The 24,674-nt window shown below is 48.4% G+C and overlaps 1 protein-coding gene across 1 annotated transcript; it reads right to left on the bottom strand.

Annotated features, from left to right (window-relative positions):
• Positions 1 to 4,620: 4,620 nt before the first annotated feature.
• Positions 4,621 to 7,130, bottom strand: LOC126519160 (uncharacterized). Its single transcript, XM_050168773.3, has 2 exons — positions 6,646 to 7,130; positions 4,621 to 5,517 (listed from the first exon to the last, which is right to left on the bottom strand). The coding sequence occupies exons 1-2, from the start codon at positions 6,667 to 6,669 to the stop codon at positions 5,110 to 5,112; spliced, it is 432 nt and encodes a 143-aa protein (XP_050024730.1). The 5' UTR covers positions 6,670 to 7,130; the 3' UTR covers positions 4,621 to 5,109.
• Positions 7,131 to 24,674: the final 17,544 nt, after the last annotated feature.

The following is a 24,674-nucleotide window of genomic DNA, read 5'->3' as shown; positions in this document are numbered from 1 at the left end:
CTCTATGATGTGTCTACACCAGTACGTCGGACAAACCGGCAGATGTGTTAACAGGAGATTAAGCGAGCACTTGTCTAGTTTAAACGGACGCCCTAGCACACATTTGGCCTTGCATTGTAACGAGTGTGCGTACACTCTGATTTGATAACACAGCCATTCTATTCAAGCATTGTAACAAAACACCGAGACAAATCGTGGAAGCGTTTCCCATTTCGCAGCAAGAAAGATAAAAGATTGTGTGAGTCATCCATCCATTGTTGTGTTAGATAAAGAGGTGTTGCTACTTTCCTCGTTTCTAGAATAGGCGGCAGAGGAGTTGACGTCCATCCATTGTTATGTTAGATAGACAAGTGTTGCTACTTTCCTCATAGACGTCGAGCTAAAATATCCTCTTAAGAACGAGCTTAAGAAGAAGTTTACACTTAAGCTTAAGGGGTTAAGGCTATAAACCTGTAGCTCTCCCGAAAGAAAAGGCCTCGCAGTTTTGTGAACTCTATTTATTATAATGTTTAAAGCGGACAGTTTTGAGTTATTAATGTACAGCTTTCGTGAATTTGTACAATGTTTACTAATCGTTTGTAAAAGTTCTACGCGCACAACAGTGGTATATTTCAGAGCGCTGTGCAAGACATCAGTTTTGTCGGCTCTAGGTGTACTATTAGGTGCAGTTTGCAGAGTTGTGCTATCGTTTTTCATTGTTGACTTGCAGATTCGTAAACCCGATAGGATTATATTTTTTTTTTCAGTTTTCAACAACATTTACAAAAGGCAATGACGGTCTAAATAAATATCTGTCTTGTACAGTATTTATATGAAAACTCTTTTTTTTTCTTTTTACTGCAACAAACCTGATCAAGTTCAACTCTTTCGTTGCCGAGAAAAACAATTTGTCCTTTCCCATGTATTTAGGTAGGAGCGCCGAGGCTTCGTTTTATGAATAGTTCTAGCTGAAGTACTCTTTTTCTTTACACGGGCCCATATTCCACGTCGCATACAAACAAGGTCGAAAATCAACACTTGCTTATTTATTTTATGATTTTAACCTAGAGGAGCCAGTTTGTAATCTACACGTGCCTCGAAGTCCGGGGACCACGAGGCTTGAGCGTTTGCTTTCTGCACTGTTGGCCTATCTGTCATTATATTCCACTCCACACTTAACGCCTTCAGTGTCGGGCTTTCTTTGTTTTTTTTTTTTTTTTTCGAAGGGGACGCATCTATAGCATCATAGCTTTTTTTTTCTCGGATATTGTAGAAGGAGCACATCAGTTTAGTTTCCGTTATGCAGAATGGACAGAATGACACGGATAATGGAAACCGCTCTCTCGGTACGGTCCTCACATTGGTATCTCACGTCAAGTGACACAGCGGGACAGAAATGCGAGAACGTACCGGTACGTCAGAGAATGAAAAGATTAGCAGGAACATGTAAAATGCATGATATGCGATCATATAAATCTCCCACCTTGCCTTTTGCAGTGCGGTAAATTTTTTTTTTTTTTTTGGCCTCCGATGGTTTCCATGAAACGACGACTTCACACGCGTATTCACAACATGCAACTTATTGCACTAAGGATATGTCACATCATTTGTCTACCTTCGTGCTTTCATTATGCGACGTATACAGTAAACTCTCAGTTGTACGAACGTCGGTTTATCGAATATTTCAGAATAACGAACTTTTTAAATATCCCCGGCAGTTTTCTTATAGATTCTATGCAAAAATGTTTCACTTGAACGAATTTCGGAACAGTCAATATTTCAGTTTAACGAACTCGCTCAGAGGCCCAAGGCTTGCAATGCACTGCACTGCAGACGCAACCGATGCCCGCCTTCATCAAACCGCCGCTCCAGCGGCAATGTAATATCGCTGGCGCTACAGCGCCCCTGGGGCAAAGCGGCGACGCGGAAAACGGATGGCAACGAGGCATGGCCTCCGAAATCATCCGCACAAAACGAGCAAACATATAATCTCGGAGGCCATGAACAAAGTAAGGTCGCTTGCGCTTACAACGCCGCCAGAGCAAAGTGGCGATCTGTCGCACCACAAACCACGTGGTGTGTTTTTTTTTCCGACCGGCTAGTCGGGGCATGGTCGTCGTCTCTTTCTTTCCAGTCTCGTCGGTTCTGCGTGTGCGCACAAACGACCCACGTGGTGTGTTTTTCATTGATATGTACAAATTCCATTTCACACATTTCTAACACTATGGATGCCATGTCTTTTGCTCCATGAATTGCACTTCAAACTTTTGACTCTGTATGCCATGTCTTATGTTGGTCTAGTGAATATTCAGTTTAGTGAACTTTCAGTTAAGTGAACTATATCCTTCGGTCCCTTGAAGTTCACTCAAGTGAGAGTTCACTGTACTATGTTATGGTCGCGAGCGCTAGCGGCCCACTGTGCCCGTTGGTCGCAGAAATGTTCAAAGCTGCAACACCTATCATGTGACAAAAATTTTGAGACCTAAAGATCACATCAAATCCCATGATGCATACACGTATCTGTGCTTCGTATATGGCACACTAGATTTTAGTAGCGAACGTGAGCCGTGGGATATGTCTCTCTATAGGCTTCTCGGTGAAGCCTCTCACGTATGAAAGAGGCTATACGTAGAATCTAGAAGAGCGAGCAGATGGATGACATGCTGCCTCACCGTTTCCTTGCTTGACCCTTTTGCTCGGCCTTTAGGGTGAGGGTGCGAGTGTGTTTTGCGGTGTCCAGGCTTGTGACCGGCCTTAGCAGGCATGACGATTGCAGCAAATGAAGCAACGAAACGCAATCAGGGGCCTCGGTCGAGTGCTTGCTCCCAGGGACCTCGAGGAAAATTCAGTCACTGCTTCTTTTTCTTCTTCTTGTGCCATCAGCCGCAAACACAGCGTCTTTGAAAAAGACGATTTTTGTCGGTAGGTTTCCGAGTCATGAATAGCCCTCGCATTTCCGTCTAGTCGTATAGCTTTAACGCTATCGCCATCAAACGCATTGCAAATTTTTGCGTGTCAGTTGGGTGCTAGACAAAGGTCAGTTCTTCCACCTCCATGAGGTTATTCAGGCCTCCAGGAGGCTGCTAAGAGGTACCGAATGTGCCAAATTTCGCTTATTCTTTGTGGAGCATGCCCAAACTAATTTGGATCACGTTGACTCGCCTGGTGTTATTGATTTTTCGTTTGGAGACTGACAAAGAAGCTTAAGAACAAGTGAAGGACCGCGCAAAGAGCGATGGAACGAAGAATGCTAGGCATAACGTTAAGAGACAGAAAGAGAGCGGTTTGGATCAGAGAGCAAACGGGTATAGTCGGTGTTCTAATTGACATTAGGAGAAAAAAAAATGGAGCTGGGCAGGTCATGTAATGCGCTGGTTAAATAACCGTTGGACCATTAGGGTTGCAGAATGGGTACCAAGAGAAGGGAAGCGCAGTCGAGGATGGCACAAGTCATGGGACGATGAAATTATGAAATTCGCGGGCGCTACCTGGAATCGGTTGGCGCCGGGCAGGGATAATTGGAGATCGCAGGGAGAGGCCTTCTCCCTGCAGTGGACATAAAAGATGATTATTATTATTATTATTATTATTATTATTATTATATTATTATTATTATTATTATTATTATTATTATTATTATTATTATTATTATTATTCGTTTCTTTCATTTGTAATTCTGCGTGTAGTTGTTTCTTTCTGTGCGGTCATTCCCACTCGTAGGTATGCGACGTGTTTTGAAACAACCGCAACGACAACATGAGTGGTTCGTACTGTCGTGGTAGCAGAGCGCCGCACGGTGATAAAGATGGACAAGCGAAGTGACTATACGTGATATAGACAATCAGGTTAACGCTAAAAAAGTAATTTGATTATGTTTCCAGTGCGACCCTTAGCCAATCCTCCCACCTCCCTCGTGATTAGATGCCATACATTGGAGGCAGCAACAACAATTTGCTTATAGCAGAAACAGTTGCTTGGCCATGACGGTGGCTATAGAAAGTCAGCTCTTGGACCTTTCGCACATGCGACTCTTGCAGTGTCCCAAGTGTCCACAAAATATCCGGTCCAATCTTCACTGCCACCGCTGTTTTTTAATGCTTCATTACCTCGATTTTCCCATTTCCCAACAGTAGGCCACATCACGCTGGCTCCGGCCAGTTATTGTGCCAATGAAATCTGCATAAGGCTATTTCTTGCCGTTGCGCTCAAAGTTTTTTTTTTTTTACACCTCGATTGCTTGTCGAGAAACGTACACGCGTACCCGGGGCAAGCAACAGAATGTCGCATACACTGAGCATGGATTGAAAAAGGAGTTTTGAAGTTCGGTGGATGTTAGATTATTGTATAATGTTCAAAGACATCTAGACCTCTTGAACCTGCGTTTCCGCTTTTTGGTTTGGCAGCTTTACGGTCGTGTGTGAATCCATTCTTCGTGTGACTGTAGAGGCAAAGCAGGATTTTCTGCAACAGGGCCAAGTGGTGCACCCAAGGATGCTTAGAAAAGGCCTCAGGAATGCCACTGTACAGGCGTGTTTGTATTTAGTACCGGTCAAAAAAAGGAAGCTACACAGACGAGCATTATAAATGCAAAACACATTGGCAGTAAAACGCACTCAGAGCACGAATGCAAAACACAGCACGTAGTTATCAACAATCTCTTTATTCATAATTAGTCACCCAATACCTACGAGCATTTCTGATGGCAGACTTCGAACACTGCGCAATAATTACTACTGCGCCGCATTGCCAGAATTCTGAGTCGATCATTCAACAATCTTCTGTTGTCACTTGCGGCAGCTACGTCAGTGTTGAGTTTAGTGACTTCTACCAGGTGTACATAGCTGCTGGGACACTCGCTTCCTGAATGCATGGTCACCATCTTCGTCTTTTGGCAAAGCAATGACGCCTGACGCTACCAGGGATTGGCCAAGAAGCAGACCAAGAAGCCGACAGCATGAAAGTGTTGACTGTACTTCGCCCACTTTCTTTCTCGTTGCTCCTCTGGGAGAGCACAATTATGCAAACTAGCAATACTCGTCAAAGTCACTGCCAATAGCTGTCTGTCCCCATCAGTGGCGCCGTAAAGGATTCTAGCTACAGGGCGCACAAAAAACCACACACAGACCTAACCTAGCCCTTGAGGCCGTATCCACCGTAGTACTTAAGACCACCGCCGTATCCGAGTCCGCCTCCATATCCGAGGCCGCCGCCGTATCCACCGCCGTATCCGCCGCCGAAGCCGAGCCCTCCGCCGACGCCTCCGAGACCACTGTGAGCCACGATGGCACCTCCGCCGTGCACCTTGTTCACGTGGTGCACCGTCCTGACAAGGAATGCCGGTCCGGCCACGGCCTTGGAGAATCCTGGACCTCCTCTCAGCAAAGTCACGCTGCTTCCCACGCCAACTCCTCCGGCTCCAAGACCTCCGCCGTAGCCCAAGCCGCCTCCGTAGCCCAGTCCATAGCCTCCTCCGTATCCACCTCCCAGACCGCCGGCCACGGCGCACACCACCAGAGAGGAGCCTACGACGAAGATAGCCTGTGGCGAGCATAACAGCGAGTAAATGAGTCACCGTTAGTGACAAAGAAGGCGCCCGCGCAATACTTTGAGACGAAAAAAATCAGTGTATCGAAACTACACAGGAACTAACTTCGAGACACGTTCATAAAATGTTGCAGCCATACGAAAGTGCAAGTCAAGTTGCAAATATGTTGGCCTACTATTAGCGCGTCTTTCTGCAGCTTTGCTCTTTTGAATACCTCGTTCGAATGACGTATATGCAACGTGGTCTGCGAATGGAAAGCTCGCCTCGGTACTTTCGGCAAGCACCCGTGGAGCTGTTTGAGAAATAGGTGGAGTTGTTTTGAAATGCGGCGATATGCGAATGAGGATGAAAGATAAAATCAGTACTCGAGGAACGATTGCTGGAGATGCGTCTCTGCTTCTGTGTGCTGTCGGTGCATGTTTAGTAATAACGAAGTATGCATCCATAGTTTCCCATTCCATCCCCAATTTTACGAATACTTCGTGTATAATTGTGCGCTGTCATACTCGTGCCCTGCTTGCGACATGGCGGGTTTACATTCTGGGCATTCTGTTTGATGGTCATTTTTATTAAGTGAAACAGAATATATAATTTTAGAGATCCTGAAACAACAATCGCGACCTTAAGGTAGCATAGACTGTTTACCACCTTCATATTTTCGTTTATCACCTAATCTTGCGTACATGAGCAACATTTACACAGAACAGATTGTAAAGACGTTCCGTTAAATTGTAGTGTAGCCTCATAACAAGTCATTCGACAGTGCGCCTCACAGAATGGCGTGGCATCATTGATTTCCCCGAAGATTTTAGTGACGCTCACGTACACTTGAAGTGCGTCTACTCTAGGGTTCACAGTAATATCCGGCTACGAAAATGCGGCTAGCATGACTGTCATTGGGGGAAAGCAAACGCCGTGTTCATTTCCCTAAATACTCAACGTAGGTAAAAAAAAAAAAAAAACTGTGATTGACGCGACAGTTGTAGAAACTCCCACTATGTTTTTTTTTTTTTTTTTTTTAACATCAGCATCACTGCCCGAAGCTTTGTTACATGTATGCACACGCAGCATATAGGTGGGCAGCCGAAAACCGCGCGAAATCAAAGAGCAGGCAGTCTTACCAGAGAGTTCATGGTGAGAAGCATGTGTTATCCGCTGGTCCCGGAGAACTGTGCTCTGGCGTGGTCATGGCGCTTGCTTATATACTCGCACCCTTCCCGTTGTTTAGCGGCTTGCGTTACGCCATCGTGACGTATCCGCTAACGAAGCCAGGTCAGTTTTGCTTGCCGGCCGGAATGCCGAAACCGAAATCCCCGCTTTCGCGCGCGTAAACGCCGTAGTGCAGTAAGAAACAAAATTTGCATAATGTCCCAGAGGACCACTGATTCGAGCTGATTAGCCGGCCTAACTTCCAAGCAGCTATTTTACGACTCGCTTGTTCGGTGCAGTACACAGGGTGCTTCGAGGCGTACTCCACTTCCTACTACGAAAAATTAAAGGCGTTCCTATGACCGCAAGGATGGCGCAGACGGCCGGCCCTCGCAGTATGCGCCGTCAATTATTTCGTCTTCTGTTCCAGGAAAGTGTGATTACTGAATTGTATTCCTAATGTGTGTGTCTGTGACTGCAGCTGCAAATGTAACGCAAATATAGGTCTGAAAGGCAACAAACACGCGGAACTCAAGACTCAGCAAAGAGCAACATTTTATTCAAAGCGCTGGTAGATATTTTCTTTTTTTTAAGCCACATTTTCGACATGAGTTAAGCAGTTGCATAGCTGCATCATAATATTCGACGAAATTTATTGTCCATGCCTGTTCGTCATTTTAGTTTTTGACGTTAGAACTGACGCTGCGCTGACATATATATTAAAATATTCTGCTCTCTAAAAAGCTATGTGTTTTATGTTTTAATTTCTCTGTTTCAATTCACCTGTCCTTCATTTGCTTTTGAATTGACATTGGCAGCATGGATCACTGAGGACGAAGTGAATAAGTCAAATGTTATTGACAAAGAATGTGGCAGCGCCACCGTAGTAATGCCATGGTTTTGTCTATTGCACGCTACCTGTCTTGCGTGTGACATCGCGAGTCACTCGTGATAACGGTCCTATAATATTTCGGAACGAAACGTGCTTACTCTTACGCGCATTCAAGGCCACGTGACTGAGACGTCATCCATCGCGCCCCGGTATATAGTGACCATTTATGAGCCAAGCTTTTCCCGAAGGCTGCACATTAAATTGGAACTCGCATTGCAGGCAGTGATGCGCAGGGACTCAGTGAAGGCCTTGGCGAACTCGAGCCACTGAATCCGTGAGCCGTCAAATTACAATTCACCGCCGCGGCAACGTTATTTTGTAGCCCATGGCTACGTTACCCGTAACCAACGAATTAGGCCTGGTCGAGACTATCTGACCACGTGGCGGCCGTAATCGAACTGTGCCTAGAAAATTTGAATATCGCATACTTATGGGTTTGGTGGAAACGGCATCATTCGAAGCACAAGCTACGGCTAATACTATTACGACTTCTACATGAACGCGTGTCGCCGAGCACCCGTTATAAATTGCGGATTGACAAATGATGACAAATTGATGCGCGTCGACTCGCACGTCGAACGGTGGCGAAAGTCGAACACACCTCTCGCAGCGACCGCCGCGCTGCACGGAACTGCCGAGTCAGAAATTTAAGCATCGTTCCAAAAAGTGAAGAGCCCACATACGGACTTAGCCTTCTTTTTTTTCTCTCGCGGTATCCCTTAGCATCCGGGTCTGATTGTGCTCCGCTAGCATACCTGCTGGCAAAGCCGATCAGATGCAATCGCAACAATGAAGGGGGAGAATGCTCTCAGCTTACTCGCTGACCGAGCCGCGAGAATTCAAGCGGAAAGTTCTTTCAGCGCATACCCGTCGCGAGGGCATAGCGCTAAGCCGCCGTCGGTATTCTGTTCCTAGTTCTCTTTACTTTCCTTTGTCGTCTTGCTTCCTGGGAGGGGAGGGGAAAAGGCTACAAGCTCTCATTGGCAACGCGACTTTCTTTTTATGCTTTGTTAACAAGCGAAGCTCATCTTCCTATTTTTGAACAAGGAAGAAATAGATCGCGGCGAACTCTGGTTTGGAAGAACGAAATTGCAGCGTTTTTTTTTTTCTGGTAGGCTGGTTAAATCGGCGTTTAAGTATAGCCCAGGCTAGTGCAAGAAAACAAGTGTTCTTTATACAATTGGTTACTGAAGAACTTCCTCAAAGGCGACTCAACAGAATTCGTCAGGTCAGCCATCCGAAGTGTAAGGAAAGGGAGTATAGAGTCAAGTGGCATTTCGAAAGTGGGAGGACCATGTACACACACACACACACACACACATACACACACACACACCCATATATATATATATATATATATATACAGACAAGGAGACAATCTCTCCAATGCTATGTGCTGCATGCTTGGAAGTCTTGGGAGGGATGATCAACGGCGAATATCTCAGCAACCTTCGGTTTGCAGATGATGTCCTGTTCAGCAACACTGGGGACAAATTGCAACAAATGATTGAGAACCTTAACATAGAAAGTATAAGAGTGGGGTTGAAGATTAATGTGCAGAAGACGAAGATAATGCTCAATAGCCTGGCAAGGGAACAAGAGTTCAAGATCGCCAGTCAGCCCCTAGAGTCTGTGGAGGAGTACGTTCACCTAGGTCAATTACTCACAGGGGGGGACCCTGATCATGCGAAGGAAATGTACAGAAGAATAAAAATGGGTTGGAGTGCATACGGCAGACACTGCCAGATCCGGACTGGAAGCTTACCACTATTATTGAAATGAAAGGTGCACAATCAATGCATTCTACCATTGCTAACATATGGGGCAGAAACTTGGAGGTTGACAAGGAAGCTCTAGAAAAAGTTAAGGACCGCGCAAAGAGAGATGGAACGAAGAATGTTAGGCGTAACGTTAAGAGACGGGAAGATAGCGGTGTGGCTCAGAGAGAAAACGGGCACAGCCGATATTCTAATTGACATTAAGAGAAAAAATAATGGAGCTATTCAGCGGGGTCGCCCTCCCAAACACCAATCTGATCACCGACCCTGTGACGCCATCACCCTACGCCTTCAAGATGGCAGTCCTATCTCACACGTCCCTAGTATCCGGGTTCTCGGTCTCACCATCTCTACCAACGGCTCCAACGCCTTGGCTCTCAACAAGATCTGTGCCCAATCTCAAAACACCCTACGACTGCTTAAACGTATATCTAACCGACGCGGAGGACTCAAAGAAGAAAGCCTTCTCCGACTCGTCCAATCATTTGTCATATGCCACATTACATACGTTGCTGCGTACCTCAACTGGTACCGGGCTGAGCAAAACAAGCTCGACACCCTCATACGAGGGGTCTACAAGCAAGCACTTGGTCTCCCACATTGCACCAGCACTGAACTCTTCAACCAACTGGGAGTTCACAACAACCTTTCCGAACTCATTGAAGCCCAACAACGCTCTCAGCTTGAACGGCTCACCCTTACTGAAACGGGGCGCTTTATTCTGTCTACGCTTGGCTTCACCTACCATCAGCAACAGGGCCCCAAACAACCGATCCCGAACGACATCCGTAGCTGGATCTACATAGACCCTATCCCTAGAAATATGCACCCTGAATATAACAGGGCCCGGCGCCAAGCTCGGGCCGGAGCTATCATAAAAGCCCTTGCCCACGTACCTGGCGTCACATTTGTTGATGCAGCCCAATACTCCCATGGCACACGATTTGTGGCCGTCGCCACACGCGATGGAGTCCTACACCACGCCTGCAGCGTCACTACCCCCACTGCGCAGGCGGCTGAAGAAGTGGCCATCGCCCTGGCCACTTTAGATCCCACCTGTCACACCATAGTGTGTGACTCTCGCTCAGCCGTTACTAACTTCCGCAAAGGCCGTATTTCTCCCCAAGCTCTTCGCATCCTCTGCCAGGCACCACACTCTAAAGACAGCATAATCTCCCTAACATGGATCCCGGCCCATGCCGGCCCTGTCCACCCACACCTCCCCAATCTCAACGAGGTCACCCACTCCATTGCGCGAGGCCTAGTCAACCGCGCCGGAGTCACTGGAGATGAGTTGGGCACCAGGGACAGTCTAACAACTTATAACGATCTCGTTAAGGCATTTTACCTCAGTCGCCGAATCTTCCCCCCGCCTCACCCAAAGTTCAGCCGGGCGCAGGCTACCACCCTGCGTCTACTACAAACAAACACGTACCCTTCACCCGCCCGCCTCAACCTTATATTTCCGGACGTCTACACTACCCCCAACTGCCGGTGCTGTGGAATTCACCCGGCTACACTTCCGCATATGCTATGGGAGTGCCCAGCACAGTGCACCCAGACTAACACCACGACTCTCTCGTCGAGGTTGCATGAGGCTCTGCGGAGCTCCGCCCTCGACGACCAAACCTGGGCGACCCAGCACGCCCGCGAGGCGGCGGCGAGGCAAGCCCTCGACGTCCCTTCGTGGGAGGCTTAGGCCCGGCCATCATAAAGTGCTGGTTCTGCAATAAATGTTTATTCCTCCTCCTCCTCCTGGGCAGGCCATGTAATGCGTAGGATAGATAGGAGGTGGACCATTAGGGTTACAGAATGGGTGCCAAGAGAAGGGAAGCGCAGTCGAGGACGGCAGAAAACGTCGTGCGTGCGCGCATGTGTGCGTGCGTATGTGTGTGACAGGAGGCACGAAACGAAAACATTTTATTTTTTGTGTACGTTTCGGCCGGGGCACGGCCTTCATCATGGTAATGGCGAATGACACGGAGGACAGCACAGGGGAAATTATTTCTAGTTCTTAAAATTGAATTCAAGAAATTATAGATAAATTGCAAATGAAAGTGCAGGTGGGACGGTCACAGGTGGCCTGCCCACCCACATCTCCGCATTACGCGTGGGATGTTCTTACCAATTGAGCTAACGCCGGCACAGGTCTCCCGTGCACTTTCTGGGGTATTTATGTCCATCAACTAGAACCCTGCAAGTGTTAGCTATTGCAGCGCCACCAATCACGGCCATGTCAGTGGGTGTAAAGCATCCTTGCTATGGCAATCGTCACTCAGTACGTGAACTTTGTGCGTGAAGGCAACTGGTCAATAAAGCCATGTTACATGCAGGCATTCCAGGACGACACCGGTTTCGCGATACCTCTCAAAGTGTGGGGCGAAGTACATGGGCGTTCCAGCTACTTTTGTGCTTCAATAAAAGAGCGCTTTGTTAAAAAATGTAAGTAGAACAGCAACATGTTCGGCTTCAGGCCACACGTATCAGCTCAGGACGTGTCCCTCCTTCTGAAGTACGATGTCCTGCACCCAATCAGAGGCTCGAGTGACAATTTTATACTGGCGCTCGATATCAAGAAAGCGTTTGATACAATCTCCCATGACTCGATCATGGAAGGCCTGGAGTCCGTAAACTGTGGCCGCCGCATATAGGCGTACGTTAGGTCCTTCCTCACGCACCGAACCGCGACAATAGGTTTGGCATCGACTAGGTCCGACACTTTCGACCTCCCGAACAGAGGCACCCCGCAAGGAGCTATACTTTCTCCTATCCTCTTCAATGTGGGCATGCGTAAGCTCGCCATTGAACTACAGCAGAACCCAGATTTAGGCGTCGCTATTTACGCGGACGACATAACCCTTTGGACACGAAGAGGGCCGTACGCGGAAAAACAGGACACACTCCAGAGAGCAGTGGACAAGATACTGGCTTTCACGGACAGAGCAGGGATGAAATGTTCCCCTGAGAAGACCGAGCTGATACGAATCAGGGCTAAATACGCGAGAAAAAAAGATATTGTAACAATAACGATACATCTGGATGAACGTCCCGTCAGGGAGGTGCGCATTCTGGGAATGTGGGTACAACAGAACGGAGGCACCACACACACCATCCAAAAATTGAGAGTAATAGCAGGGAACGTAGCCCGTATGATAAGAAGGATATCCAGCAGTAAAGATGGGCTAACTGAAGCAGAAACGATCAGGCTGGTCCACGCCTTTATAATTTGCAAGGTCACGTACGCACTCCCGTACCAAGCACTAACAAACCAGGAGATAAAACAAGCTAATACAATTATACGGAAAGCCTTCAAGGCAGCGCTTTGCCTCCCCGAAAATGCTAACAGCGATAAAGTTGAGAAACTAGGCATCTACAACACCTTTGAGGAATACGCGAGCGCGGTCCTCATAGCTCATAGAGAGCGGCTCTGCTCAACGAAGCAGGGACGTGCAGTTCTAGAAAAGCTGGGCTTCACGCCACGACCGCTTAACTACGGCGAGGATACAGTGTTACTGGACAGGTACACGATATCTCATATCACAGTGGCATCGGTACCAATGAATATGCACCCAACGTACCGTGCAGGTAGAAGGCGAGCACGAGCTGCAACCCTGCGGAATCGTTTTGGGCAAGGTTCTACCGCGTACTACACAGACGCTAGCAGAGCCAGTATAGAGACTCACACGCTAGTAGTCACTCGAAAACAACGTGTGCGGCCGAAGCGGCTGCAATAGCCGTGGCCATTGCAGACGCGGAACACAGAAACGAATCAGCAGTCATACTCTCCGACTCGCAGACAGCGTGTCGTTTGTTTCTCAAAGGGACGGCACCCAAAATGGTACGTAGAATTCTGGGACAAACCCTGACAGAACACCACGGCATTATTTGGTGTCCGGCTCACGAGGGCTTGGAGGGTAACGTTGCGGCAGACCGTATAGCTCGAGGATTCAACAACCGAGCTGCGGCCGAGTTGAGCGCGGGACTTCTTCCAAGCACTCATGACATTCTTCTAGAACAGCGGGATGAACGCAGATAGTACGGTCATCCACACAAGGCCATTAACAGACAGCAGAGTAGGGACTGGCGATGCGTTCAAACAAACGGCTTCCCCAACCTGCATTAACTCAGTAAAATAAACCCAACCAGATTTCTGGACGTCTGTCCATGGTGTTCTAACAAACCCACACTACAACATATCCCATGGTAGTGCCCGGAAATGCCTTCACATATTACTAGCCCATACATAACTGCACATCCACTTATGTTAAATAGGCAGTGGGAGGCATGGCTTGTGGACGAAGAAGAGGAGAGCCGCTCTCCTGGACCAAGCCCAGCGAGCCGTTAGCGCCGGTGGAGCCCTGGACTAAGGGCCCAACCACGCTCGCCTACTCTTCTTTTTGAAAAATAAAGTTTCCTTCCTTCCTTCCAACCGATCAATTTTTACCGCGAGTTTGCTGGCGCATATCTCCAAACTGGTGTCATTCTAGAAATGCATTCCAAGTGAATACGCCTTGCAACCTCACCGGCTAAAATCCGTAAATGGTCCCAAATTGTCTTCTCTTCTTTGTAAGCTACTTACGTCCTATTCTGTCGGAAACTGGCAGTGCCAATCTGCTTTGTCTCGTAAAGTTACCTTTGCCTATGGCAATCCTGCTGCTCGTCACCTCGTTATCAATTCTCACCCATGAATTTAATTGCCAATGCACCAATTAGGTCACCGTCTACTTTTACTCCTGTGGTACGTACGCATAGCTGGCTGCCGCTAAACTATCAGAGCCCTGCTGTACTGGAAGAAATCATCGTAGAAATTTCTTTCGTCATCGCGTATAGATCCTTGAGCCAAACAAACAATTCTGGGCTTACATGTCTGCTCTTATGTATATTCATAACAGCTCAAGGACACACACTCTTATTACCATCGATGGCTCTGTCCCATCTACATCACTTTCACTGGTGTGTAGATTGTGCTGCGGTGTGTTATTATCTCCGCCACACTTATTCGCGATACTTCATCCACGATTAACCATTACATTTGATGCACGGCGGTCACTTCCTTTCATATTCTCTACCGAAAAGCTTGATCTTGTGTGGTCACCACCGACTCACAAGTGCGCGTGTAGCCACTGAAATCGCAATCCACACAAAGCCAGCTCGTCGACGACGCGCTCCAGGCACCTGTGTATGAAAATCTTGCGAACTGCGCCACCGCAATTAATTGCAGCGGCTGCCTGCACACTGTGTCAAACCACGCTCTGTTCGTGCGGCCACATTGCCGGAGCCCCACAGAGTAGCTCGGAGGAGTCGAATCAAACGCTGTCATTTAAGAGAGACACCGCAACTCTGGTACCTATACTATCGCGAGGAGTTCAGAGCGCTGTGCGCCGCAATGTAAGCCTTCTGTGTTCACCTTTTTCTATATTTGGTTCATCTTGCGAATCTCGCATGGCGCGAGGCCTTAGTAAACAAGAGCAAGCTGCCTCCACCAGACCGTTAAGTACCCTCAATCCAAATTTTGGCATGAGGACAAGTGGCTCTCCGCTATCAAGAGCCCCGATGCCGGGGCGCAACTATGGGCTGTCCAGAGGGCCTGCGATGCGGCGGCCGAGCATGGCCTGACTGTCCCAACGTGGGAGCGGCCCGCAGCGTGCTGAGTAGCGTACCTCAGGACCTTCATTAAACTTTTGCATCCATTAAGATTCCCAAGTGCGTTTCGTGTCCAGTGATCTTGAGGTCTTACATTACGTTTCACACGATTGCAGACGAGGCAGATTTCACACGAGGCAGGTCATCTCATGATCTCAGGAGGCGTTTCGGCACTTGTAACATGACACGAGCATAAAGCTGAGGGACAGACATTCTGGTAAAATGTACCATCTCTGCTGCGACGGCAACGAAAGCGTTTCTAGTTACTTCGAAAGCTACCTCGTTTATTGAGACATTGTAAATAGCATTTGGCATCTGCATGTTAGGCCAAAACACCTCAGATGAGTCATCACGGAGACAATTGAGACCAGCGCGTGTCCACGTTCGTCTCAGGGGGCCAATTAGGGACTGGAGATGTGCCTTCCGCCCACGAGAAACGCTGTAACGTAGCCCATCCAATACCTGTCGAGCCAATTAAGTTATTCTGGTTTTTTGAAGACCCATTCCCTTTTTTCTTTGGGACAATAATTTCTCCCAGACGGAGTAATTAACCACCCAGCCTTTTTTACACGACGGAGGTGTCGTCGAACGAGGCACGTCCCTGATTAATCCAGTCAGCCGGATTGGCTCACTGAGCTATGCCAAAGCACTTCGCATAAACTTCTGGAGCCTGAGACTTCATCTTTTTGTCCAGCTGCCTTAGCGGTAATATCCCAGCAACGTTGCCTCAGTAGGCTATCATTTCGGCCATACTTGTCGTGCACGCAACTTTACAACATTGCTGTGAGTGAGAGAATAGCTGCTGAAATTCGCAGCAGTGGTATAAGCTCAGTCAATTAAAGACACAATTCTCAATGACGCTTTGCAGCTGTCGCATTCAATACCTATTACCTCGCCAGTATGTGTTTCGGCACATATACGCTCCATCTTGTTCTTTTCATTCACGGGCTACATTAAGTTTTTGAACCCATCGCATGGAGCAGAATATCACGCCGTCATCGTGGCAAACATCTCTACCTTTTCATTAACGTCGACATCTCTTTCACAACAGTTACAAAGCCAACACGAATCATGTCGTACGCTTCCTACAGAATACGTCAGGATGCACGAATGCCCGATCAGGAGGCGAAGCTCTCGCCCTGGCTGATCTGCGAACACGCACCGGGCTACAGGTGGTTTCGTGAGGCCTAAAAAAAATCTGGCAGAATAACCACCTCGCGATTGATTCTGACGTCACTGCGATTAGAGTTGAAGCAATCTATCGACGCACTGCACTGCAAATGCCGAAATGCACCGCGATGCTCTCTCACCCTACCCTCTGGATAGGCCGCGCCATCTAGTGCTGCCGCAGCGAAGTTCTTGCATGGTGCGTGTGTGAATTCATATTTAGACAAGATTGTCTGAATATCTGTGGCATGGGTTCGACTCTGCCCATCACCGGATAATTTTTTTTTCACCATTCAAGAGCGGCACGCATTCTGTGACACATTCGCTGTGACCCTTTAGTTGGCGTCAAGGAGTTTCAACGAAGAGCAACACATACCCTGTTACACATAGCTATAGTGACATAAGTCGGTGTAAAAGGCATTCATTGAAGTGCGGCCCATACCCGGTGACACATAGCTAGTGACACGCGCCGAGTGACCTAACATGGAGTGAAACAGGTTCATTGAACAGCTGCGCATACCTTGTGGTACATGTCCAGTAGCACATACCTCATGAGCCACGTTTGTGATAAAGAAGTTAATTGGAGAGCGACACATACGCAGTGACCCAAATTAACATCGAAAAAGCTCGTTGAAATGTGGCACATATCTAGTTTCACGTACCCAGTGATCCAAGTTGGGGTGAGCGATGTTCATTCAACAGCGCCCCATAACTGATTAACTGAACGAACAAACTGAAACGGGTTAATTAATCAGTTACCCCGTTCCACGCCAACTTGAATTACCGGGAATGTAACTGAATGAACACACACAAACGCACAAATCTTTATCCATCCGGGTTTACCGCGAAGCTGCTGCGGGTACGTGGTCGCTGTGGCATCCGAGTTAACCGTGAGTTCAGCAAAGCGCACAGCGAGGCTGACTCAATCGACAGCTCGAACCACGGGGACAATGAGCATGGCAAATCGTTTCGCTGAAATGCCGCAGAACGTCGCGCGTTGTATCGGCAATTCAATGACGTATTCGTGGCCGGCTGGTCTTGCCGGGCGGCGAGCGATGCGCCTCCATGCGCACACCATCGCGGTTATCCTTGCTGCGTCGGGTGACCAGTACGACGAGGATGCAGGCCACGGTGGCGGTGACCACGATAAGCACGAAGCTGAGCATGACCTGAGCGGTTCCCAGATCGTGCTGGCCCGGTGCCGATTGGTAGGGTGCGTTCACCGAGCGAGAGGCCATGTCTGCAGAAAGCCGGCGGCAGGTGGGTCGCCAAATACCAGGGGCACGCGCGCACGTTCTAATATCTGTAATAACGAATCGGTGCCGTCGTCGAATCGAATAGCCACCACTCGATTTGGACCTCGAGTCGGACTGTAACTATTCGAAAATCCTAATGCTTTCTTTTTTTTTCGAATAGCCGTTGAATATTCCACATCGTTGAGTGTACACGATCAAACATTCAATTTAAGCAAACGTTGGATCACTCTCGTTACTCATATACAGGAAACAAACAGTAACATACAGTACTTAAAATTATTTGCCTCTCGAACGACAAGAATTTTCCGAATAAGGATTACTCGGAGTAAAGTGTTGTTTAAACAGGTTATTCGGCAGTGGGTACTGTTTGTTACTGCTTATTGAAGCAGCAGTCGGCATGCAATTTTTATTTGTTCGCGAATGCATACGCAGGTATTAACTAGACTAACGAGGCTGCCTTTCTATGCTTTATGCGATAATGTGTCACTACGTATGCTTTAAACAGCCCCGAGTTTGCGAACAAACTGTTCAGTTGCTCCAAATGCTCTCCTGGCTCTTTTAATAAAGCAGGCTATAAGAATGGGCAACGCAATGATGGAAAACCATACAAACGTTTCACTATTCTGAATACCAAGAGTTTTCTTTGACACAAATGGTGAGAAGGCTGCATAATATTCTGAAACTACACTCAAAATATGTAATATTTGGTTTTCATGCTGGCATTTTCTTTTTTTTATCCTCACTCGACTCGCATCTACCACTATTCGAATCGTATCCGAAAAACTTTAGCTAAATTATGGGGTTTTACGCGTCAAAACAAGGACGGTGATTATTAGGCACACCGTAGTGGGAGACTGCGGATTAGTCTCGACCATCTGGGGTTCTTTAACGTGCCCCTAACGCACGGCATACGGGCATTTTTGCACTTCGCCGCCAACGAAATGCGGCCGCTGAGGCCGGCATTCGATCCCGCAACCTCGTGCTCACAAGCGGAACGCCAAATCATTAAGCAATCGTATTGGATTCGAGCTCAAAAACAACTTTTCCCACACTCGTATTAAAGGCTGTCAAGAATGCATGCTGCATCACTGATCACCTTATTTTTCCGTCTGTACTTCACGTACTATGGATGTTGAAAGAGCGTCGGAGCAAGCACACATAGTCAAGCTAAACCAATAGATCAACTCTCCGAGATAAGGGTGGTGGTAGTGATGATGATGATGAGAATGACGATGTTGATGGTTTAATAAAAGGAGTTCTTTGCGCTGATCTCGAACTCATCGATGCTGTTCCTTAGTCCCGCCTGAGCAAGATTAGGAAAGTAAATTAGTTTGAACTGGTTAAGTGCTTTTCTTTTATTTCAGAACTACATCTTAATTGATTTGGCAAAATGAGATCGATGAATAGTGGAAGAACTGAAGGTCAACCTCAAACCTGAATGCGGGTACGCCAGTGTTGACATTACAGGCTTCAAATTATTTTCTCCTAAACTAGGCCATCTAGGCGCAGAGAAGGTTCTCGTAATCTGCTGTAGGCAGAGTTGATGGTTCCTTCAGAACCCAATGTAGCTTTTCTTTACCGATAAATAAGTACCAGGCCTGATCTCCAGGGGCCAGGCGGCTAGGGAAGCATATGGGTCCCGTGAAGAGGGAACCACTTCCATAGACGGCGTCTAAGAAGATGTCGAGCTCGGTTCAATAAAGTTGTTTCTCTCTCTCTCTCTCCCGAGTAGGCACTGTCTAACACAGTGGCGTCAAGGCAAGTAGATGCGGTAAGCTTAAGTTGACGTCACCACCCGAATTTCCTTCTTGAGTCTCTTCTGGCTTACCAAACCTTCCGTACAATTCGGTCGTTTTGCTGAGTCATAGAAGGTAGCGTCTATTCTCTCGGCAACCGGAAGAATTTCTGAAAATAATGTGTCCAGGCACTCACCTCCCATTGGCTCTCGGCAGTCGCGTGACAAACTACCGAGAATAACTGACTGTAGGTGTGATCCGAGAGCCTGCAGTTGTGTCCTAACCTAACCTAGCCTAACCTAATCTAACCTAACCTAACCTTCCGAGAGCCAACAACAGGGGAGTGTCAGAAAAAATTCGTTCCAGAGAATTCCTTAAACGAATAGGCACTGCCATTGTAGAAGTATAATTGATTCCAATCGTTCAACCTAATATTTCTCTTCGATGCCTGTTTAAAACGACCTTATGCGGTGCTGTGGCGAGTTAGGGTTAAAGATTTACAGCAACGGGAAGTTGGCGGCAGCACTCACCCATGCGGTGACGCGCGTACGACTCGTCGGTCGTGCTCCCTTCGTGGATCCCGCTTTCTCCGACGGCATTACGTGGCACGGGAACGGTGACCGCCGTACTGAAGCACTCCGCCTTGATTGAGACCGGGGTGACAGCCTTTTCTTCAGGTCTGCCGAACATCATTGCGATGTCCGCACAGAGGTTCACTGACAAATCCCAGACACACTTCTTCGTCTTCTTCTTGGTACTCCTACCAAGCACCTTCACGCCCACACGTGCTTGTTTTATAATTTCGGCAGCACTCTGCAGGGTGGTACGCCGCGTAGTGGCCTTGAACCGGAAGGGTATGTAGAAGGAGTCCTGGAGGCTCGCCGGAGGGCGGACACGTATAGTTTGCAGCTACTTTCAACGCTGTGATCTCGGCATTGCAATTCTGCTTCCTGAACTTAAATGGCGGACGCAACGGATGACTCTGCCCACAGTCTGTAGGCATGCATTGGCCCTGGACCCACATTGAAAGAGGTTGCGCTCGACAAGCATTGAACTTCTACCGTCCTTCCTTACACCCCGCAGGATCGTCTGCAGTGATCCGCTTGCCTCTGCTGATGATGGTATGGTATGGTATGGTATGGTATGGTATGGTATGGTATGGCAAAATTGCAACGAAGTCCTGCAGATCGTGAGTTTTCACGAAGCGAGCCGCTCCCACGTGGTAACCGGAAGGCCGAGCCTCTCGGCCGCATCGTGGGCCTACTGGACAGCCCAGAGTTGGTCAGAACCGCCTCCCATCTGGCCGAGCTGTTATCAATGATAGAGCGTGACCGGGCACACCGCCGGAGCATGTAGTCTAACGTGGCTATTTCTCCACAATTGTGGTAGGTAGCATTGGTGTAAGTATCCGGATAGATATTATGTAAGAGCGACGGATTGGGATACGTATTCGTTTGTAGTAAACGGAGCGTTGATTCTTGAGCTCTATTGAGCTGCGGATGAGGAACAAAGTAGGTTCTACGGCTGAGATAGTAGTGTTCAGTAATCTCATTGTAGGTGGAGGGCGTGTCCCTGTTCTCTGGGGAGTCGGCTTCCGATTGGTCAAGGGTAGCGCGGTGGGCAAGTTCACGCGCAGCCCCGTGAGCCGACTCGTTGAGGTTGGGAGACGCACCCTTTATCAGAACCTGATGCGCGGGAAACCAATAAATGAAGTGGTGCGTGATTGCCTTGCCCCCGAGAAGCCTGAGGGCCCGTTTGGAAACGGTGCCTTTTTCAAATGTTCTGACTGCAGATCTTGAATCTCTATAGGTGACATCCCGTGAGCTACCCAGCAGGGCTAGAGTAATAGCCATTTGTTCAGCTATTTCGGAGTCCCTCCGAACCGAGGTAGCATTGGTGATTCCTTGCCGACCATCGACAGTGAGGATGGTGAACGCCCGACGTCCCTTACAAGAAGCAGCATCCGCAAAGCTGACCTGTCGCTGATCACTGTGTATTTGCCTATGGAGGTTGCCACCCTTGGCCTCCTTCTACCACGATTATAATCAGGGTGCATGTTCCTAGGTATGGGCGCGACCGTAATGTTTTCACGAATCGACGGAGGAACGTCAGAAAACTCCTCCGCTACTCTGTCGGGGTGATATCCGAGTTCCTGCAAGATGGATTTCCCTGCCTTCGTTGTAGTGAGGCGAGTTAGCTGTGCGCGCTCCTGGGCCTCTGCAATCTCTTCCAGAGTATTATGAATGCCAACCTGCATTATGCGCTCTGTACAAGTGTATACGGGTAACCCGAGAACCCGCATTGTAATCTTCCTAAGCTGTACATTCAATTTATCCCGCTCTGTCTGTTTCTATCGATGCATGGCTGCCACGTATGTAAGGAAGGAAGGAAGGAAGGAAGGAAGGAAGGAAGGAAGGAAGGAAGGAAAAACTTTAATGCTCTATTTACAGCTTTCAGCGGCTAACAGAGGTCTTCATGTTTTACTGAAGTCTCCGTCATCTTGAGTGGTCGGCGCCCCTATTCCAGAGCACCGCTGAGCCTGGCCACTTTGAGAGCGTGTTGCACCAATCCTTTTTGTACTGTGAGCACGCCGCTGGTGAGCAGGCCCTCCCACTGTTCCGCACTGGTTTTTTTTCTTTGTGGAAAGAGAAGTGATTTCTGCACTCCCATGTGATGTGATATAGTGTTGGGATAGCCCCACAGCATGGGCATGTGTCCCTGTATTGACTGGGAAACATTTTATGTAGGATGTGTAGATTGGAGAATGTTCCTGTCTGCAGCCTTCGCCAGCCGACTGCTTCGTGTTGTGTTAAAGAAGGGGGGGTGGATATTAAAGTGGCACAAAACGAAGACATGCATTAGTCGAATGAGGTTATCCTCCTTGAGTCCATGATGCCGATTTGATACCCTCCGAACTAAACGAACAGCACTTTCAGTTTTAGCAATTAGCTTGCGTACAGTCTTGCAATTTGTACCGCCTGACTCAACGATCATGCCCAAGACCTTGATTGAATCGATTCTGGGTATGCGGCAACCGTTTCTTGTATATAGGTTAATGTCTCTGTCTTCTAACGATGTCCACCCCTTGGGCCTTGGACCGCGTTTCTTGGGACTATACAGTAAGCGTTCCGACTTCAAGGGGGAGCATCTGAGACTGGTGGGTTCGAGATAGGTTTCGATAGTGTCTATGGCCTCCTGTAAGGCTCCCTCAACCTGACCGTCATTGCCTCCTGTTCACCATATAGTTATATCAGCATACATAGTGTGCTTGATGCCTTCAATCTCGAGAAGCTTTCTGCTTAGGTCGACCATGGCGATATTGAATAAACAGGGGTAAATGACTGACACCTGGGGGGTGCCCCTCTGGCCAAGTTCCAGCAGTTGTGATTCGAGATCAGCCACCCGGAGTGTAGCCTTCCTATCGGAGAGGAACGATCTAACATAGTTGTAAAATCTCTCACCCAGATTGAACCGAGATATCGAGGCTAGGATATGCGAATGTAGAACGTTGACGAAGGCCTTCTCAAGATCAAGTCCCAAAACGGCCCGAGTGTCGCTAGAGTCGTTGTCTATGATTTCATGCTTAATCAGTTTCATGGTATCCTGCGTGGATAGGCCTGGTCTGAATCCTATCATACTATGGGAGTGAATGTCGTTATTCTCCAGGAACCGGGAGAGTCGATTCAGGATCGCGTGCTCCGCTGCCTTACTCACACAGGATGTAAGCGAGATGGGCCTCACGTTGTCATGCTAGGTGTTTTGCCAGGTTTCGGGATGAGTACTGCGAGAGCAGTCTTCTAAGGTAATGCGACGGTTCCGTTCCTCCAAATTTCATCAATTCCCTCTGTGAGGTATGCGACTGATTTGTCATCCACATTTCGCAATGCTTTGTTGGAGATACCATCCGGCTCTGGTGCGGATCTACCATTGAGTCCGTGTAGAACCCTACGAACCTACTCAACGCCAAACTCCGCATCCAAGTAGGAGTCGGGCTGGGCCTGGTGATCGAGATGTACAGGAGACCGGCCTGAGCCGACTGGGACGTATTTGTCAGCAAGCGTTCTGATTAATTCATCCTCAGAGGTCATTCGTGCGGCCTCATGTATGGTTCTACCAATGGCATGCCTCTGATTATACAGTATTGCTCTCGTTAAGCAGATGCTTAAGCAACCTCCAAGTTTCACCATTGCGAATTCGGCCGTCTATCGAATTGCAAACCTCGTCGCACTGCTGTTTAGAGAGGGTTACACAATGCTCCGCAATGTGTTTGTTAATCTCAGATATCTTTTTGCGTAGCCTACGATTAAGTCGTTGACACTTCCATCTGTTGAGAATGGACCGTTGATGATGGGTACGTATTGACACGTGTACTTATATTTAACGGGCGACCACATTCGCCGGCTAACAAATGTTATCGCACAGCGCTGGACGCGTCTGCATGTATCCGAAGTTTCTGGAAAGTTATCGATGCTTCTATCCGCTGTTTGTTGTCGCCGAACCTTGTGTTATCTGATTTCATCGCGTGACTCGAATGTTGTAGAACTTTGTGGAAGGCATGCGGGTCCCAGCGATTAGTCTGGAACATTCGATGGCTGCTGTATAAAAACCGACGCACTTGACCCGCTGAGCAGATTTTCGACGATCGCCGACAGTGTTCGCCGCTATCGTTGTGCTATAAGTGTAGCCTGTTTTTGTGGGCACAGGTTCGCGCAATAAAAGTTAGGTTTCTTCTTCACAGTATTACTACTGTGTTCTTGAACGTCACCAGCACGTGACATCTGGTGGAGGTGCTTTTCGTTCATGTACCGGACGCCCCCGACAAGCCGTAATCCAAGCCCGGACCGCAAAGAGAACACCAACGTAGTCCCGGAGAATCGAGCAAGCCGCCGTCTTCAACAGCTGCCCCCGGAGCACGGACTTCTACCTGAGAAGACCAAGAAGATTGTGGACAAGGCAACCCCAATGGCAGCCCCAGCGTCCCCCATCGTGCTGCAGCAGCCCAGGGAACCTCCGACGTTCCGCGGATCAACATTCGAGGACCCGGAAACCTGGCTCGAAACGTATGAGAGGGTCGCTAAGTTTAACAGTTGGGACAGCGACGACAAGCTGCGGCATGTTTATTTCGCATTGGAAGACGCCGCCAGGACGTGGTTCGAGAATCGGGAAGCCACCTTAACGACGTGGGACCTTTTCCGAAGCGGCTTCTTGCACACGTTTACAAGCGTCGTGCGAAAAGAGCGAGCCCAAGCACTACTAGAAACCAGAGTGCAGCTGCCAAACGAGACGATCGCGATCTTCACGGAAGAGATGGCCCGTCTTTTCCGGCACGCCGACCCGGAAATGTCAGAAGAGAAAAAAGTCCGCTTCCTGATGCGGGGCGTCAAGCAAGAACTTTTCGCAGGACTTATTCGTAACCCGCCGAAGACCGTAGCTGAGTTTTCGGCAGAGGCATCGACGATCGAGAAAACTCTGGAGATGCGCACTCGGCAATATAACCGCCAGGGGCTCACGCCGCAGTACGCCATCCAA

Source organism: Dermacentor andersoni, chromosome 10 (assembly GCF_023375885.2).
Source record: "Dermacentor andersoni chromosome 10, qqDerAnde1_hic_scaffold, whole genome shotgun sequence".
Lineage (NCBI taxonomy): Eukaryota > Metazoa > Arthropoda > Arachnida > Ixodida > Ixodidae > Dermacentor > Dermacentor andersoni.
Note: the sequence above shows the minus strand (reverse complement) of the source record. Positions and strands in the feature narration are given on the sequence as shown.